Source organism: Sus scrofa, chromosome 12 (assembly GCF_000003025.6).
Source record: "Sus scrofa isolate TJ Tabasco breed Duroc chromosome 12, Sscrofa11.1, whole genome shotgun sequence".
Taxonomy (NCBI): domain Eukaryota; kingdom Metazoa; phylum Chordata; class Mammalia; order Artiodactyla; family Suidae; genus Sus; species Sus scrofa.
The window spans coordinates 50,173,206-50,189,605 of record NC_010454.4 but is presented as its reverse complement, the minus strand read 5'-3'; the positions used below and the strand labels follow the sequence as shown (position 1 = coordinate 50,189,605).

Below are 16,400 nucleotides of genomic sequence, written 5' to 3'. Positions count from 1 at the left end.
TGTGTTAGACTGAGAAGAGGAGAACCGGCCGGGGGTGCGGCGGGGTGGCGGGGGGTGGGGGGGACTGCCGGCAGAGAGGGCATCCCATTGCCATTGTTGAACTCCTTTGTAAACCCTCAGGCAGGGATTTCCTGAGTTAATGGGGTAGTTGGATGTCAAAGCAGGGCTGGGCATCTGAGCGCCCCTGCTTGTAGATCCTGGTAGAGGTCACGGGGTAGGTGCCCACACCCAGGCAGGCTGTGGGGGAGAAGGGCTGCAGCAGAAGGCAGCCCCCCAGAGCAGGCTCCCCCGCCTCGGTGGGGAGCGGAGGGGTGGGAAGGAGGTACGGGGGAAAGGGAGGGAAAGAGCCAAATCCTTATCACACAGTGAAGGCGCAGGGACCCCTGGACCCAGAGAATCAAGAGGCGGCCTTAAAAACAAGTTAGACGTGTGTAGATTACAAAACCCAGCTCAGCAAGTTCAAAGTGGTTCCCCTGGGGAAGGAGAATTTTTGGGGAAAAGGAGGTAGGATCTGGCTATTTTTCACAGCAAGCCTTGTGGGTGTGAAAGAATCCTTGGACTCTTTAAACAATGAGGATATGTAGCTTCTGTAGGAGCCGATGCAAAGCCGCGGGTTCAGGTTGTTTAGGTAAAAGCATTCCTTTGTGTGTGTGTGTGTGTACAGAAAATGGATTAACATATATGTACATATATGTATATGTTTTTCTGTGAATGTTCTGTCGCTGGAAACATGAAACTGGTAATAATGGTTCCTTCAGGAGAGGATAACTGGGGGTGGGGGCAACGCAAGAGAGAAACTGCCTTCTCACTGTATGTTCTGGTGCCTTTGAATATTGAGTGAAGTACGTATATCACTGATTTTTTTTTTTTTTTTTTTTTTTTTGGCTTTTTATGGCATATGGAGGTTTCCAGGCTAGGGCTCCAGCCTACACCACAGCCACAGCAGCTCAGGATCCAAGCCTCATCTGAGACCTATACCGAAGCTCACGGCAGCACTGGATCCTTAACCCCCTGAGCAAGGCCAGGAATCTAACCTGCATCCTCATGGTTGCTGGTCAGATTCGTTTCCACTGAGCCACAATGGGAACTCTAATATATCACCAATTTAAAAGGTTTTTAATTTTAAAAACCAGGGGAAGGAGACCTTGATCAGAGTTCAGGACGAGGTTGATGCTGGCTGGTCAGAGGTGTGCCAGTGAGGGTGACTTAGAGTATTGCTTGTCTCAGGGGCTGTGAGTGGGAGGCCTCTCTGGTTTCCACAGTGTTTATCTTAGTGATACTTGGAGGTCGTCTGTTGTTGCTTAATTATAGTCATATATATATATATATATTTTTTTTAAATTATTCGCTTTTTACTTTTTCATGGCCACATCCACAGCATGTGAAAATTCCAGGTTCTCTCTCTCTTTTTTTTTTTTTTTTTTGGTCTTTTGTCTTCTTAGGGCTGCACCCGGGGCATATGGAGGTTCCCAGGCTGGGGGTCCAATCGGAGCTGTAGCTGCCGGCCTACACCACAGCCACAGCAACGCCAGTTCCAAGCCGCGTCTGCGACCTACACCACAGCTCATGGCAACACTGCATCCTTAACCGACTGAGCAAGGCCAGGGATGGAACCCGCAACCTCAGGGTTCCTAGTCGGATTCGTTTCTGATGTGCCACGACAGGAACTCCAAAATGCCCAGGTCCTTTAACTCTCTTCGTCTGGCCCAGGATGTGACCCTTCACCTCCACAGGAACCCTTGTCCCTGCAGCCAGATTCATAACCCATCACTCCACAGCAGGAACTCCCCTATATTATTTTATAATAAGCAAAATAATGATAAAAACAACGAGAAGAGTGGAAACGCAGATGAGGAGCCAGGGCGTTTGGAGGGCGCCTGGGAGGACGTTGGAGGAACGAGGGGAGGAGAGGACACTGAGGAGGGGACACAAGTCATGCAGCTGGGACGGGATGAGCCAAGGGCTGTGCCTGGCGCCGGGGACCCGCGTTTCGGCACATGGGCTGGCCTCCTCGCTGGGTGAAGGGAGCGCCCAGCCTCGGAGCACGCTGACGGGGCCGTCTGTTTCTGTCCAGGGAGAAACGCCGTTGCACACGGCCTGTCGGCACGGCCTGGCCAACCTCACCGCAGAGCTCCTGCAGCAGGGGGCCAACCCAAACCTGCAGACGGAGGAGGCCCTGCCTTCGCCGAAGGAGGCTGCCTCCCTGTCCGGCTCGGCGGACAGCAGCGTCTCCCAGCAGACGCCGCTGCACATGGCCATCGCCTACAATCACCCCGATGTGGTGTCCATCATCCTGGAGCAGAAGGGTAGGTGGCTGGGAATTACTGCCGTCACTGTGACCTTGGCACAGGGGTCGCGAGTAGTTCACCCCCCAAGATCCTTTGAGGTTAAACCAGACACGCTGCGCCCCGGCCCCTGGGTTTCCGTGCGTACATTTTCAGGATGGGGCCTGCCCGTCTCCCTGGTTGGGTGAAAGTGTGAGACCCTCTGACTCCTCTCTTATTTGGGGTGTCTTTCCCGGGCCACTTCCGTGCAGGTCAGGCAGAGCTTTGCCTTGGCCTGAGCACTGCCTTTGAGATTGAGAACTCTGCTGGTCTTCCTGTGGCCAGTCAGTCCTCTCATCTGCCCATGAGCCCCCCACCCCGGGCGGGTGGACCCTGAGAGGAGCTGGAAAGAGGGGCCATGGGAGGCCCCTGCCACGCAGAAGGCCCATTGCCCTCAGAAAGCCATCTTCCAGTTTTTCGCTCTTCTGCCTTGAAATTTGTCTTGCTCTTGCCTGCGTCCTTGTAAACGCCGGCATTTGTTAGCATTGTGCCTGTGGCAGGAAGTGGGGCGTCAGGTAGGATGTGCCTCTTCTTAGTCCCTGGGGGCTGTGAGCGGGGAGGACCTCGGTGTTAGTAAAGCATCACCGGCACTTTGTTCTCACCCTCCTCGGTGATCAGGTGATTCTCCCTAGTTTCCATCGAAGAATCTGTTTCCCTTTTGGGAACATTCGGTGTTGTAACCTTTCCCAACATTCATCTCCTCATAAGCTTTGCTCCAGACCCTCAAACGTCTGGGCTCCCACTCCCCACAGGATTTACCAGTTCCCCTTGTATAGAAACGGTCAGTCAGTTTGAGACAGAGCTCCTGTTCTCCCGACTACTTAAAACACGATCGTGGGATGGTGAAATCCAGTGCTCTCTCCTTTGAAAAATTTTAGCTAATGCTCTTCATGCCACCAACAACTTGCAAATTATTCCGGACTTCAGCCTCAAGGATTCCCGGGACCAAACTGTGCTGGGCCTGGCCTTGTGGACTGGTGAGGCTTGTTGACGTCGGCAGACAGAGGGCGGGTGTGGGAGGGAGGTGGAAGGGTTGGAGCCAGTCATTGGTTGTAAAATTACTTTCTGTTTGGGTTAAGCCCGTAACAGCCAGTGGGAAGCTGCTGGCCTTGGGAAGTGGAGCCGGTGTGTGTGTGGTAAGAGGTTGAGGGAGCGGGGGAGGCTGAGAGCGCGACCATCGGGGCTCGTTTATTTTGCAGGCATGCACACGATCGCGGCCCAGCTGCTGGGCTCTGGGGCTTGCATCAACGACACCATGTCGGACGGGCAGACCTTGCTGCACATGGCCATGCAGCGGCAGGACAGCAAGAGCGCGCTCTTCCTCCTGGAGCACCAGGCGGACATAAACATCAGGTGGGCTGGGGCAGCACTCCGCCACACGCCAGCTCACGGTTAATTGAGATGGTTCAGGAGCGGAGCCTTGCTTGTAGAAAATATTTTTGGGAGTTCCCACTGTGACACAACAGGAGAGACAGTGTCCCTGCAGTGCCAGGCTGCAGGTTCGATCCTTGGCCCAGGACAGTGGGTTCAAGGATCCAGCATTGCCGCAGCATAGGTTGCAAGTGTGGCTCAGATCTAATCCCTGGCATGGGAACTCCATAGGCTGAGGGGTGGCCAAAAAAGAAAAGAGAAGTTTTTTTGTTCCTTGTTAAATAAAGGAGGGAAACAATGCAAATGTACCAATATTGTGTTAAAACTAAATGTGATCATAGACACAGAAGGGGAATTGCACTTGTTCGACCCTTTCAAGAACAGGGCACAATTGGACTTCCCGTGCAGCTCGCAGCAAAAATAGGGCACAATATTGTATAAATCTCATTAAAATGGACAATCCAGAATCAATTTTTTTTTTAAGTATAAACTTCAGCTGTAGTGAAGTACCTCACAAATGAACTATCAGAAGTCTTGAGGGGGGAAATACACAGTTACATTTTTTTTTTTTTTTGGTCTTTTATTTTAGGGCTTCACTGGTGGCATATGGAAGTTCGAAGGTCGGGGTCAAATCGGAGCTACATCCACAGCCTTCCCCCTCAGTTCATGGCAACGCCGGATCCTTAACCCACTGAGAGAGGCCAGGAATTGAACTTGCATCCTCATGGATGCTAGTGGGGTTTGTTAACACTGAGCCATGATGGGAACTCCTTATGTTTTTATTGTTTTTGTTTTTTCAAAGAAATTTGTCTTTTGTCTCTAATGTCAAGTGACCTGGAATGACTAAGTGGATGAAAAAAGTGTTTTCTCAAGTGGGTAGTTGAGGTGGCATTTTTCTTTCTTTTTTTTTTTTTTTTTTTTTTTGGTCTTTTTAGGGCTGCACCTGTGGCATAGGGAGGTTCCCAGGTTAGGGGTGGAGTCAGAGCTGTAGCTGCTGGCCTTTGCCATGGCCACAGCAATGTGGGATCCAAGCTATGTCTGCGACCTGCACCACAGCTCATGGCAATGCTGGATCCTTAACCCATTGAATGAGGCTAGGGATCGAACCCGAATCCTCATGGATGCTAGTTGGGTTCATTAACTGTTGAGCCACTGCGGGACCTCTGAGGCGACATTTTATTCAGATACTGTTAAAAGCAGCTGTACGAGTTGAGCATGCTGGGATGTTAGTTATGTTGTGGGTATAAGGTAGCGTAGTTGTAGTTTTTAAAAAGGCAGGAGGGACAGATGCTGTCGACAGGTTCAGTTTCTGAGTGAAGCGTGTTTAAGGGAAACAGCAAGCCCTGGCCTCTGGATGCCTGGAGGGGTGCCCTCTGTCATTTGGCTCCAGCCGCAAACACTGGTTTTGGTGCGCGTTGCCCACAGGACTCAGGATGGGGAGACGGCTCTTCAGCTGGCCATCAGGAATCAGCTTCCGCTCGTGGTGGACGCCATCTGCACCCGAGGAGCCGACATGTCCGTGCCAGACGAGAAGGGGAACCCTCCCCTGTGGCTCGCCCTGGCAAATAATCTGGAGGACATCGCGTCCACTCTGGTGAGACAAGCTCAACCTCAGCGCCGTTTACACCTGGGGGTGTTTTGTGTCAGGGGTGGATTTGGTGCCTCCGTAGCAGTCGTAAGGAGGGAGAGGTCTGCAGGGTGACAAGTTGGGTCGAGGACGAGCCATTGAAAGTCATGTTAAGGAAGCCTGCAGCTCAGCGTAGTCTTGGCCAACACCTTTTCTTAGGTTGTCTTTTGGAGAAAACTACCAAGAAGCGAGCGAGCCGAGGCCTTTAACCGGATGTGGGCTGCCCTTGCTATCTCCATAGTGATAAGTTCTCACATCTCAGGATTGCCCCCCTTTTTCAGAAGACAGCCTCCAGAAGTGGAGCTAACCCTGGAAGCTCATTTAGTTTTCTGAAGGGTCTGAATTGTGACATTAAGGCGTTTTGCACTGGGGGTGGGGGGGTACCTAGTTGTTCTTGAGAGTCCCTGGTGATTACAGGTGTTTGTGCCTGGGGCCTTATGAGTGTGTATGTGCAGGGCCTCGTGTGCATTTTCTGTCCCTTCCAGGACCTGGCTCTAGAGGGCGCTAATCAAACAGATCTTTGTTTTATTTCTCAAACCCGTCCCATGGAACCTAGTGCAAAAACTTGGGAGATCCTGCTGAGTAGCATCGAGAACTATGTCTAGATACTTATATTGCAACAGAACAAAGGATGGGGGAAAAATGTATACATGTAAGAGTAACTTAGTTCCCATGCTGTACAGCAGAAAAAAAATTAAAATTAAAAAAAAAATCTGAAAAAAAAATACTGAACAAATATATTCAGTTAAAATTTACCTTAAAGTATACTTATAAGTTGCATTCTCTGAACAAAATAAAGCTATTATTAGTAAAAAAAGAAAACTGGCCCTGAGCAGATTTTAATCAGTGTTTGTAAAGCTAATGACTGACACAGATTAAAATAATTGTCAGTTAATCATCAACTGTATCTTGCCTGAAAAATGGATCTAATAAAGTCTGCAGGGCTCAGAGATGGTAATAAACACAGTCGCCTTTTTTTTTTCTTTTTTTCTTTTTTTTGATAGGCAAAAACTAGATTTATTAAGATAGGATGCTTGTGAGAGATGCAAGCGGGCAGGCATGGAAGCTCTGCCTCTTTCTTGCTTTTTTGGCTGCCCCATGGCCTGTGGAGCTCCCGGGCCTGGAATCGGATCCAAGCCACGGTCACGACCTAAGCCACAGCTGCACATAATGATGGATCCTTAACCCGCTGTGCCAGACTGGGGATCAAACCTGCAACCCAGCTCTCCCAAGATGCCGCCGATCCTGTTGCCCCACAGCAGGAACTCCAGCACGGTCACCTTTGCTAGGCGGTGTTTGTGAGTGACCTGTGTTTTCCTGCAGGTCAGACATGGTTGTGATGCCACGTGCTGGGGTCCAGGACCTAGCGGGTGCCTTCAGACACTGCTGCACAGAGCCATTGACGAAAACAACGAGGCCATCGCCTGCTTTCTTATTCGAAGGTGCAAGAAGCCTAAGTATCCCTTCAGCTCTTAGCTTATTGCGAACTGGCTCTTTTCTTATTTACTCCAGCTGCAGCCTTGATATACCTGTAGCTGGTTTGACCTTCATAATGGAGGCTCCCAGAGGGTCACTGTTCTGTCACGTCAGCCATGGCCTTGACTTGCTTTTGAGGAGAGGGGCTCTCGTGCTTGGGATCAAAGAAACTAAAGGCTCCCAGCTTCCTGCTTTGGGAACCTCAAAGGCTCTGGTAGTCAAATCAGCCTGGTTCACGCAGTGAGACCAAGAGGCTGGGGTGGAGGAGACTGAGTGGCTTCTGCAGGACTCCACCAAGATGCCTGAGCCTCGACAGGCTCCTCGGCCTCAGAGGGCCGGATGTGTGGGAGGCGAGGTCCCTGAGGAAAGCTTTAGAATGATTCTCAAACTTTAAATACACGCACATCGCCTGGGGAGCTAGAAGAGCTCTGAGTCCCAGGTTGCCCCCATGACCAGTTGCCAAAGAATCTAGGGGAGTGGGCCCCAGACCCCGGTGAGGCCGAGGACCAAGGGCTGCAGTCCCCGGCGGTGGCGGCAGCGGTGGCAGCGGGGGCCTTCCACTGGGTGGGCTGCGCTGCTGCTCTGCGCTGTGGGCGTGCCCGCAGGCCGGGTGCGAGCGTGGCTTCTGAAGCCTTGTACTTCCTCTTCCTTTCAGTGGCTGCGACGTGAATAGTCCCAGACAGCCTGGTGCTAATGGAGAAGGAGAGGAGGAGGCCAGAGACGGGCAGACCCCCTTGCATTTGGCAGCCTCCTGGGGCCTGGAGGAGACGATACAGTGCCTTCTGGAGTTCGGTGCCAATGTCAATGCACAGGTATGGAGAGTGTCTGTTGTCCAGGGAGATGGATGGGACACCAGGATCAGGGAGCTCTCCTTCCACGGCCAGGGACCTCGCAGACTCTCCAGTCCTAGGCCTCTGCTTTTCTGTGCGTGGGCCCGAGGTACGGACAGGTGACGTGACCGTCCCGGGGTCACACAGCCTGCGTAGTAATTGTAGTCATTTCAGGTTAAGACTTTTTTGTGCCTTTGTCCTTCCAGCAAAGGAAGATTCGTTCCATTAGCTTTCCTTTGCTTCCTGTCCCCACTGGTTACCGATTTCCATCGCAAATTTGTTCTAGTCCCAAGTGAGTACTGTGTTTAGGGGAATGTTCCAGGAGCTCAGTGGAGATGTGCACCTGCTGCCCTGCAGCCACATAAGTAGGGTTTAACTTGGAGGTGAGGTTGGTTGCAGCTGTTCTAAGCCAGACGTCTTGGTGCATCTGGTGGAGTAAGAGGGGGTGGCTCTGTCTACTCTGTTTAGCCTCCTGGAAAGCTGCTTTCAAATACAGAGTAGTTGTATTGATTCTCAGAACCAAATTTGTTGTGAAAGTTGTTCCCCTTCAGATTTTCCTGGGTTTTATCTTCATTCGGACGTTGAAATCTGTGCGCTGTCCCCATAGGATGCAGAAGGAAGAACGCCTGTCCACGTGGCCATCAGCAACCAACACGGCGTCATCATTCAGCTGCTGATCTCTCACCCCGACATCCACCTGAACGTGCGAGACAGGCAGGGCCTGACCCCCTTTGCCTGCGCCATGACCTACAAGAACAACAAGGCGGCCGAGGCCATCCTGAAGCGGGAGTCCGGGGCCGCCGAGCAGGTGAGCGGCCGGTGCCCGGCGTTCTCCACGGTGCCCGGGCACAGCGGAGCCTGTTAGGTGGAGACTGAACATGTGTCAGCGGCGAAACAGGTCCCCTCTGCATGAAGACAGTTGTCTTTCTTTTTTTGTTTTCTACCTGGGGTTAATGTTCATGAATGGAGATTGCTCACGTTTCCTCCCATCAAGTATGAAGCTGGGGTGTGTGTGTGTGTGTGAGAGAGGATACGGTGCGTGAGGGAATGGGGTGTGTGTGCCTCCCTCCCTTCCTACGGAGCCCTCATGCTGACGTGACAGCTCTGGTAGCTGCAGGTCCTCTGTGGTTTGATTTGAGGGAGCTTTTTTTCTGCTTTATGTCAGTGGAGCAAAATCTGGAATATACTGTTGGTGGCCTAAACAAAAGACTTTCTAGAAATTTCTAAAGGTGTTTCTGACTGCTCAGGGCTCAGGCTGGCTTTGCCGCTGTGACGTTAGACTGCTGGCTGTGACGCCTGTGGCCTGGGTCCCTCGTTGCCTCCTCTGTGCATCCCCACATTTTGGTGCCTTCCATTCCCTGTCCTTGAGGTTGCAAGTCCACTCCTGCTGCGGGAGTATGCCAGGGCAGCTGGGATCCGCTCCCTTTTTCTGACCACGTGGACGGGACCATGCCCGTGTGGTCACGTGCACAAATACACAGCGTGGGTCCGTGGCGTTGGGGGAGGGACGGGCAGGCATCTGGTGTTAGCGCTTGGGAGGGAGCTCCTGGAACCGAGGGAGGCCGACACCACGGCCTCTCCAGTGGTCGGTGCAGCTCGCCGTGCTCCAGAGGCACTCTTGCAGGAGGGCCCACTAATGCTTTGGTTCCTCCTTGTTGCCTTAGGTGGATAACAAGGGCCGGAATTTTCTTCACGTGGCAGTTCAGAGCTCTGATATTGAGAGCGTCCTGTTCCTCATCAGTGTCCAGGCTAACGTGAATTCCAGAGTCCAGGATGCGTCCAAGTTGACCCCTTTGCACCTTGCCGTCCAAGCAGGCTCAGAGATTATTGTCCGCAATTTGGTAAGTGCCACTGCAGCGTTGCTGCCTGTAAAGTGTGGACTACACGTGTTGCAGCGCGTGCGCGGACGCTCTCATCCCACACAGGTGTTTTGTCGGGGACTGAGCGAGGCCAGCGGGGATCCGGGGAGTGAGGCAGGATGCTGGGGAAAGCCGGTGTGCAGTGGGCAGCATGTCCTGAGAGCCCAGGGGCGGCGTGGGCAGGCGGATGCTGGATGAGGCTTTGAGGGAGGGCAGGATGTGGGCGGCAGAGGCAGGGCGCAGGCATCACTGGACGAGAGATCCCTGTCTATGCTTCTGCTGCTCTGTCAGGCCTCAGCTGCGCTGTTGAGTGAGCTGTCTCTCTGTCTCTCACTTTTTTGCATTCATCTTTTTAATGTATTTTTTTGAGGTCTAATTGATAGACAGTATTAAATTAGCATCAGGACACAACATATTGATTCAGTGTCTGTATTTTTGCAAAACAATCACAGTAAATCTAGTTAAAATCTGTCACCACATGTCGTTATAAAACTTTTTTCGGAGTTCCTATTATGGCTCAGTGGTAATGAACCCGACTAGTATCCATGAGGACTTGGGTTCAATCCCTGGCCTCACTCAGTGTTAAGAATCTGGTGTTGCTGTGAGCTGTGGTGTAGGTCACAGAAGTAGCTTGGATCCCTGTTGCTCTGGGTGTGGCGTAGGCTGGCAGCTGTAGCTCCAGTTCCACCCCTAGCCTGGGAATCTCCACATGCCACGGGTGTGGCCCTAAAAAGCAAAAACACTGTCCTTAGGACACACATTCATTTGCAACGCCGGATCCTTAACCCACTGAGCAAGGTCACAGATCGAACCTGCAGCCTCATGGTTCCATGATTCATTAACCACTGAGCCACAACGGGAACTCCCTATCATAGACATCCTTTCATGTTAAATCATAAATTTTTATCATCTTAGTCATTATTCTATTTGTATATATTATAATTTTCATAATTAAATACTTTCTGCTATTTGGTTTTAAGCACTGGACATCCTTATATAGTCACTGCAGTCCTGTGTAGCTTTATACACTAGTACTGATTCCGTGTAGGTGTGTAGACTGCAGTCTTAGATTTTCTGTGTCCTGAGGATTGGCTTTTTTGACACCTTGATAATGGCCAGTTTGCCCTTGGGACGGGTTTCGCTGGCCTGTGTCTCACTAGGAGTGTGTGTGCGGCCCTGCGCTCCCGGCTTTGCCAGCGTGGCAGATCCGTGGGTGCCAGAAGGTAGGCAGGCTTGGCCCCCTTACATGGGACCTTGGTTGGTTGTGGCAGAGTGGCTGCTCATGTAATCAACCTCACCAGCTTCTTGCAGGAGCCAAAGTGAATGAATTAACCAAGCACCGCCAGACTGCCCTCCATCTCGCTGCCCAGCAGGACCTGCCCACCATCTGCTCAGTCCTCTTGGAGAATGGAGTGGACTTTGCTGCTGTGGATGAGAATGGAAATAATGGTAAATCCCAGTCCCTCCCCGTGTGCAGTGCTCAGTGCCTGAAGCAGCCCCTCCCTTCTAGGGGTGCAGGTGCTGCTCCCTTTTGTCTGTCCCCCTTTGCGGAGCTTGGCTCTCACAGGAGCAGGGCATCCAGCCCGCTCCTGACCAGGGCCTGGGCAGCCTCCCGAAGTGAATGGTAACCCTAGAGGCCTGAAGTGGCTTCTTGTGAAACCATTAAATCTCGTCTTCGAGTCACTGTAGAGGCAGAAAGCAGAGTTTTAGGAGGTGGCCTTTATGACGCCTTCTTGGGGCGGGTGGGCTGGAAAGGCTGCTCTCTGAGGGGATGGGGGCGGCTCGGCTGCTCCCACTGAGAGGGAGGTTGGTGAGGTGAGGAAACGCCAAGATCTTGTGCGTTGCTTGTGGGCTTGCACTGAAGAGGGCTTCCTCCCCAGCTCTGCATCTCGCGGTCATGCACGGCCGGCTCAGCAACATCCGCGTCCTCTTGACAGAGTGCACCGTGGACGCCGAAGCCTTTAATCTCAGGTGAGTGTGTGGTTCCGAGCGGAGGCTGGGGCTCCACGTCCCCTACCTGCCCCTCCGGGCGGCGGTCACCGGCACCTTCTGGGAGGCCCAGGTGCAAGCTGCAGAACCGGCCACTAGGGCACTTGGCCGGCCTGTGGTGCCCGGGAATTCTGCTTTTTGAAAATACTTCTAATAAGGACTTTTCTGATCTTTGTGTCCTTGAGATTTATTCAAAATCACAGAGGTCAGAAAATCCCGTTGCATTTGTGCGTGATGGCCGTGGCAGTTACATACCTGACTCTTCCACCTTGTCTTATCAGAGGCCAGTCGCCACTGCACATTTTGGGACAGTATGGCAAGGAGAATGCGGCAGCCGTCTTTGAGCTCTTCCTCGAGTGCATGCCTGAGTATCCTCTAGATAAACCAGATGCAGACGGGAACACCGGTATGTACTGAGGTTTTTGTCTGTCCTGTCTCGCTGATATTCCTTGCTTCCTAGAAAAATAAGAGCCCAGGCACACGTGTCACAATCACTTAAGGACATTCAGCCCAGTGGATTTCAGCTGGGCTCCGTGAGCATCTGTCGCAGGTTCCTGAGGTGCAGTTTGGCAGGGTCTGGTTTTAGGCACAAGCGCATCTGAAGCACATCCATCTAGGGATCCAAAGCCAAAGCCACGTCCAAACGGCCCGCCCACCTGTTTCTAGTGCCCTCATCCACCTCCTGTCCATTCAGCTCGGTCCCTCTCCAAGCTTCCAAATCTCCAGAGAGAGAAAATGCAGCCACCTCACAGATGCTGCAGAAGGAGGACGTGCGCTTCAGTGCGTAATGACGTGCTTTGAAAGAGTGCCACGTTGTGGGCAGGTGCGGGCTGGCGTCTAACTGAGGGGCTTAATCAGCGGGCCTCTCTCGGGGTGGTGCCCTAGCTTCCCCCTTGTGTTGATTTCTGTAGCTTTCATAGTTTTTGTGGTGTACTTTTGCTTTCCTTTTTTTGGTGACAACAACCGTGCAAGGTAAGCCGTACATACAGGAAAATCCAAGTCTCCTTCTTCTCGGCCCAGGCGCTCTCCGTGCTCTGCTGCTGCTGCTGTGTTGCTGTTCCCTCTCCGTCGTGCCAGACAGAGCCTCTGTGGCCTTTGGCAGCACTGCATTCACCAACGGGTGTCCCAAGCCTTAGCCTGGGTCCAAATATTTTGTTATCCATTCTTGGTCTTGATTCATGAAATTTTTTTTGGTTTTTCCTGAGCTCCCACTTTTCCTTTTTTTAAATTTATCTTTTTTACTCATGTATAGTCGACTGGAGTTCCTGTCATGGCTCAGTGGAAACAATCTGACTAGCATCCATGAGGGCGCAGGTTTGATCCCTGGCCTGGCTCAGTGGGTTAAGGATCCAATGTCACCGTGAGCTGTGGTATAGGTCGCAGATGGGGCTTGGATCTGGCGTTGCTGTGGCTGTGGTGTAGGCCAGTGGCTACAGATCTGATTGGATTCCCTAGCCTGGGTACCTCCATACGCTGCGGGTGCCACCCTAAAAAATAAAAAGACACACACAGAAAAAGTGTAGTTGATTTATAGTGTTGTGCCAATTTCTGCTGTATAGCAAAGGGACCCAGTCATACCTGTCTGTATACGTTCCTTTTCTCGTATTATCTTCCATCATGGGCTGTCCCGTAAGACTGGATATAGTTTCCTGTGTTGTACAGTAGGACCTCATGGCTCATCCGTTCTAAGTGGAAAAGTTTTGCATCTGCTAACCCCAAACTCCTGAAGGGACGGGAGGTGGATGAGGGCCATAGAAACAGGCGGGCGCCCATCTGGACGTGGCTTTTGGCCTTGGATCCCTACATGGATGTGCTTCAGATGCGCTTGTGCCTAAAATCAGGTCACCCCACTCCCTCTCCCTCCCCCCTGGCAACCACAGGTCTGCAAGGACATGTTTTCTAAGCCAGCAGTGATGAGCCTGGCTTCAGAGGCGTCAGCCCTGGGAGTGAGAGCCTGGAGCCAACACCCACTCCAGTGAGCGCCACTGCCCAGGAGCAGATAGGCAGGCAGGCTCCTGAGTTACACAGACGGGGTTTCAATACCGAGCTCAGTCATGTTCCAGCAGGGTGACTCGGTAAGCTTCGTAACCTGTCTGCCTGTTTGCTCATTTGCAATCACCCCGATCCTCCTGGATCGTTTAGAGAATTTATGGAAGGATTTACAGTGTCCTGTAAAAGGAAGCGAAAAGGGGCTGATGAGCTGTAGCTGTCAGTACGGAGGGCCAGCAGGATGCCCTGGCCAGAGCTGTTCCGAACCGCTGCGCCTGTACCCGCACAGAAGACGGCTCCGTGGACTCGAGAGCTTTCTGGAGCAGGTCCTGCCTGCTGCTGTATTCTTTTCTCCATGTGTGCACCTCTCACAAGTCTTTAGAATAAGCTACTGTGTGAAAAGGGCTGTGTCCCCTCTGCCCCATGTTGCAGAGGACGGGAGGCAGCTGAGACCTGCTGTATTTCCTGTCTGTGCGACACCGCCCCCCACCCCCCAGCTCTCTTGTGGCCAGAGCTCTGCGTGGCCAAGAGCCGGCGCTGCTCTGGAGCCCTGGTTCAGGGCCAGGTCTCGACGGCACGACACTGCAGGTCCTCCTGAGTTCTCCCCAGAGCCACAGGCCCCCGTGTCAGTGGGGACTTTGCTAGCAAATGTCCGGCCAGCATCAGTCCTGCCCTCGGCTGTCTTCTGCCAAGCCTCTGGCGGGGCCGGCGGGGCCGGCGGGAACGAGCTCCGTGTGTGGTTTTTGTCTTCCAGTGCTGCTCTTAGCGTACATGAAAGGGAACGCCAACTTGTGCCGCGCCATTGTCCGGTCCGGGGCTCGCCTGGGGGTCACCAATAACCAAGGAGTCAACATCTTCAACTACCAGGTTGCCACCAAGCAGCTGCTCTTTAGACTCTTAGGTGAGTGGCCACGTTCCGCTCTTGCAGCGAGAGCACGGTTGGCGGTGTTGATTATCTGGAAGTCCTGGTGCTCCAGATACCTCATAAGGACCTGCTCTACAGGCTGAGCCAGTAGCTTTCCAGGCACCATGCGGCGTAGGACTCTGTGAATGCCATGGAGGCCTTGGGCAGGGTGGCAGGGTCATTGTGAGCCGTCTCCTTTCAGAGCGCTCCGTTTGGGGCCCTTGTCCGTTCCCCATTTCCCATCATCCTGCCGAAATCCGTCAGCTCCGGGCAGGCCCCCTCCCAGGGCTTCTGGCCATGGGTCTGCACATCCTTCGTCCTTCGGCCCATGCCGAGTCCCGGCATCCTTCAGGGTGGGCTTTCGGCTCAGCCCCACTTACCTTTCCTCCCCATGCGCCTCCTGTGGTGAGGAGAGCTTCGTGCTTGATGATCTCATCCCCGTGGCGGTGGCCTCCCTGCCCATGGGTCACTGTACTGTCAGCAGCCACAGTGAGACGGAACAGGGCACGCGCCGAGAGACGAGCTCAGACGTCCGTAGTAGCTGCGTGAGCTTGACATAGGTGGCTCGCACAAGGTCACAGAGTTGGTTTGTAGCAGAGCCAGCGCTGAGGCGCGGCGTTTCCGGAGTTCCCCTGGGATGCCTCAGGTTAAGAATCCAGTGTTGTCACTGCAGCGGCTTGGGTCACTGCTGTGGCACAGGTTTGATCCCTGGCCCAGGAACTTTTCATGTGCTGGGGAAGCAGCCAAAAGAAACAAAAACAAACCAACTCCCTCGCCCAGTGTTTGTGTCTCTAGCCTGCTGTTTGCCGAGCACTTGGTCAGCCTCGTAGGAACTCAGAACAGGAGCCCGGCTGGCCACAGTAACCTGTCTGCTGGCGTGTGGGTGGTGCTGGGTGACAACCGATTCCTCCCTGTGAGCCCCATCTCCTGTGCACACGGCGCTCGCCTTGCCACGGTGCCGGCACGTGGTCCCCCAGCACCAGTAATGCCCAGCCTGAATGCCCCACGGCTTCCACAGGCTTGACACCGAGCCCCTCTGCTGCCCGGGCTGCCTCTCCTGTCTCTCCTCTGCTGCTGGTCCCACCTCAGCCTCGGCCACCCTGTCCAGCAACCTGGGAACCCCCTCGGTCTCCTTCCTGCCCCCGCCTCCCTCTCGCCTTGACTTCGGTTCACTCAGCAAATCTTACAGTTCTGCCTCCTTCATTTCTCCTGCTGCTCCCTCCTCCCTGCTCCCCCAGCGTTTGGGTCCTGCCCCTGGGGCCCGCTGCTGGCCTGTCCCCTCCCTGCCCTGCTCATACTCCGCCGAGCCTGACTGCTTCCCTGCCTTCACTGTGTCTCCCTTGCTCCTGGTCTGCCTCGCCAATGCTCAGCCCCCGTATTTTCCAGCCCCCATTAGCGTGTAGGCAGACCTCGGTCCTGTCCCCACCACTGCAGTAAAGCAAATGTTGCAGTAAAGTGAATCACATGAATTTTTTTGGTTTCCCAGTGCCTATAGAATTACATTTTCATTGTATGAGCGTGCACTAGCGTCATGGCTAAGGAGAGAAATGTGCATGCCTTAATTTAAGGTACTTTTTGGGGAGTTCTCATTGTGGTGCAGCAGAAACGAATCTGACTAGGAACCATGAGGTTACAGGTTCAATCCCTGGCTTTGGTCAGCGAATTAAGGAGCCAGTGCTGCTGTGAGCTGTGGTATAGGTCGCAGATGCCGCTCGGATCCGGCGTTGCTACGGCTGTGGCATAGGCTGGCAGCCATAGCTCCGATTAGACCCCTAGCCTGGGAACCTCCATATGCCGCGAGTGTGGCCTGCTGTGGTACAGTGGGATCAGTGGTGTCTCTGCAGTGCCAGGAAGCAGGTTCAGTCCTCATCCTGGCGCAGTGGGTTAAAGGATCCATCGTTGCCCAGCTGTGGTGTAGGTCAGATTTAATCCCTGGTCTGGGAACTCCGTGTGCTGTGGGGCAGCCAAGAAAGTTTAAAAAAATTAATTTATTGCTAAAAAATGCCGAAGCAATTAGAATAGTGACATCAA

General features: G+C 53.2%; 1 protein-coding gene across 4 annotated transcripts in view; it reads left to right on the top strand.

Moving 5' to 3' along the window:
- The window catches only part of ANKFY1 (ankyrin repeat and FYVE domain containing 1), an 83,903-nt gene that overhangs the window by 62,256 nt on the left and 5,247 nt on the right, over positions 1-16,400 (top strand). For all 4 annotated transcript variants that reach the window (XR_001299971.2, XR_002337325.1, XM_013981229.2 and 1 more), the window contains 12 exons: positions 2,075-2,306; positions 3,203-3,301; positions 3,524-3,677; positions 5,121-5,289; positions 6,646-6,764; positions 7,454-7,610; positions 8,236-8,436; positions 9,293-9,469; positions 10,789-10,936; positions 11,368-11,458; positions 11,758-11,882; positions 14,220-14,366. Coding sequence is in view for 2 of the 4 variants with exons in the window: in XM_013981229.2 (XP_013836683.2) it covers positions 2,075-2,306; positions 3,203-3,301; positions 3,524-3,677; positions 5,121-5,289; positions 6,646-6,764; positions 7,454-7,610; positions 8,236-8,436; positions 9,293-9,469; positions 10,789-10,936; positions 11,368-11,458; positions 11,758-11,882; positions 14,220-14,366 (1,819 nt within the window). In the remaining 2 variants the exon portion in view is untranslated. The remainder of the gene's footprint in view (positions 1-2,074; positions 2,307-3,202; positions 3,302-3,523; positions 3,678-5,120; positions 5,290-6,645; positions 6,765-7,453; positions 7,611-8,235; positions 8,437-9,292; positions 9,470-10,788; positions 10,937-11,367; positions 11,459-11,757; positions 11,883-14,219; positions 14,367-16,400) is intronic.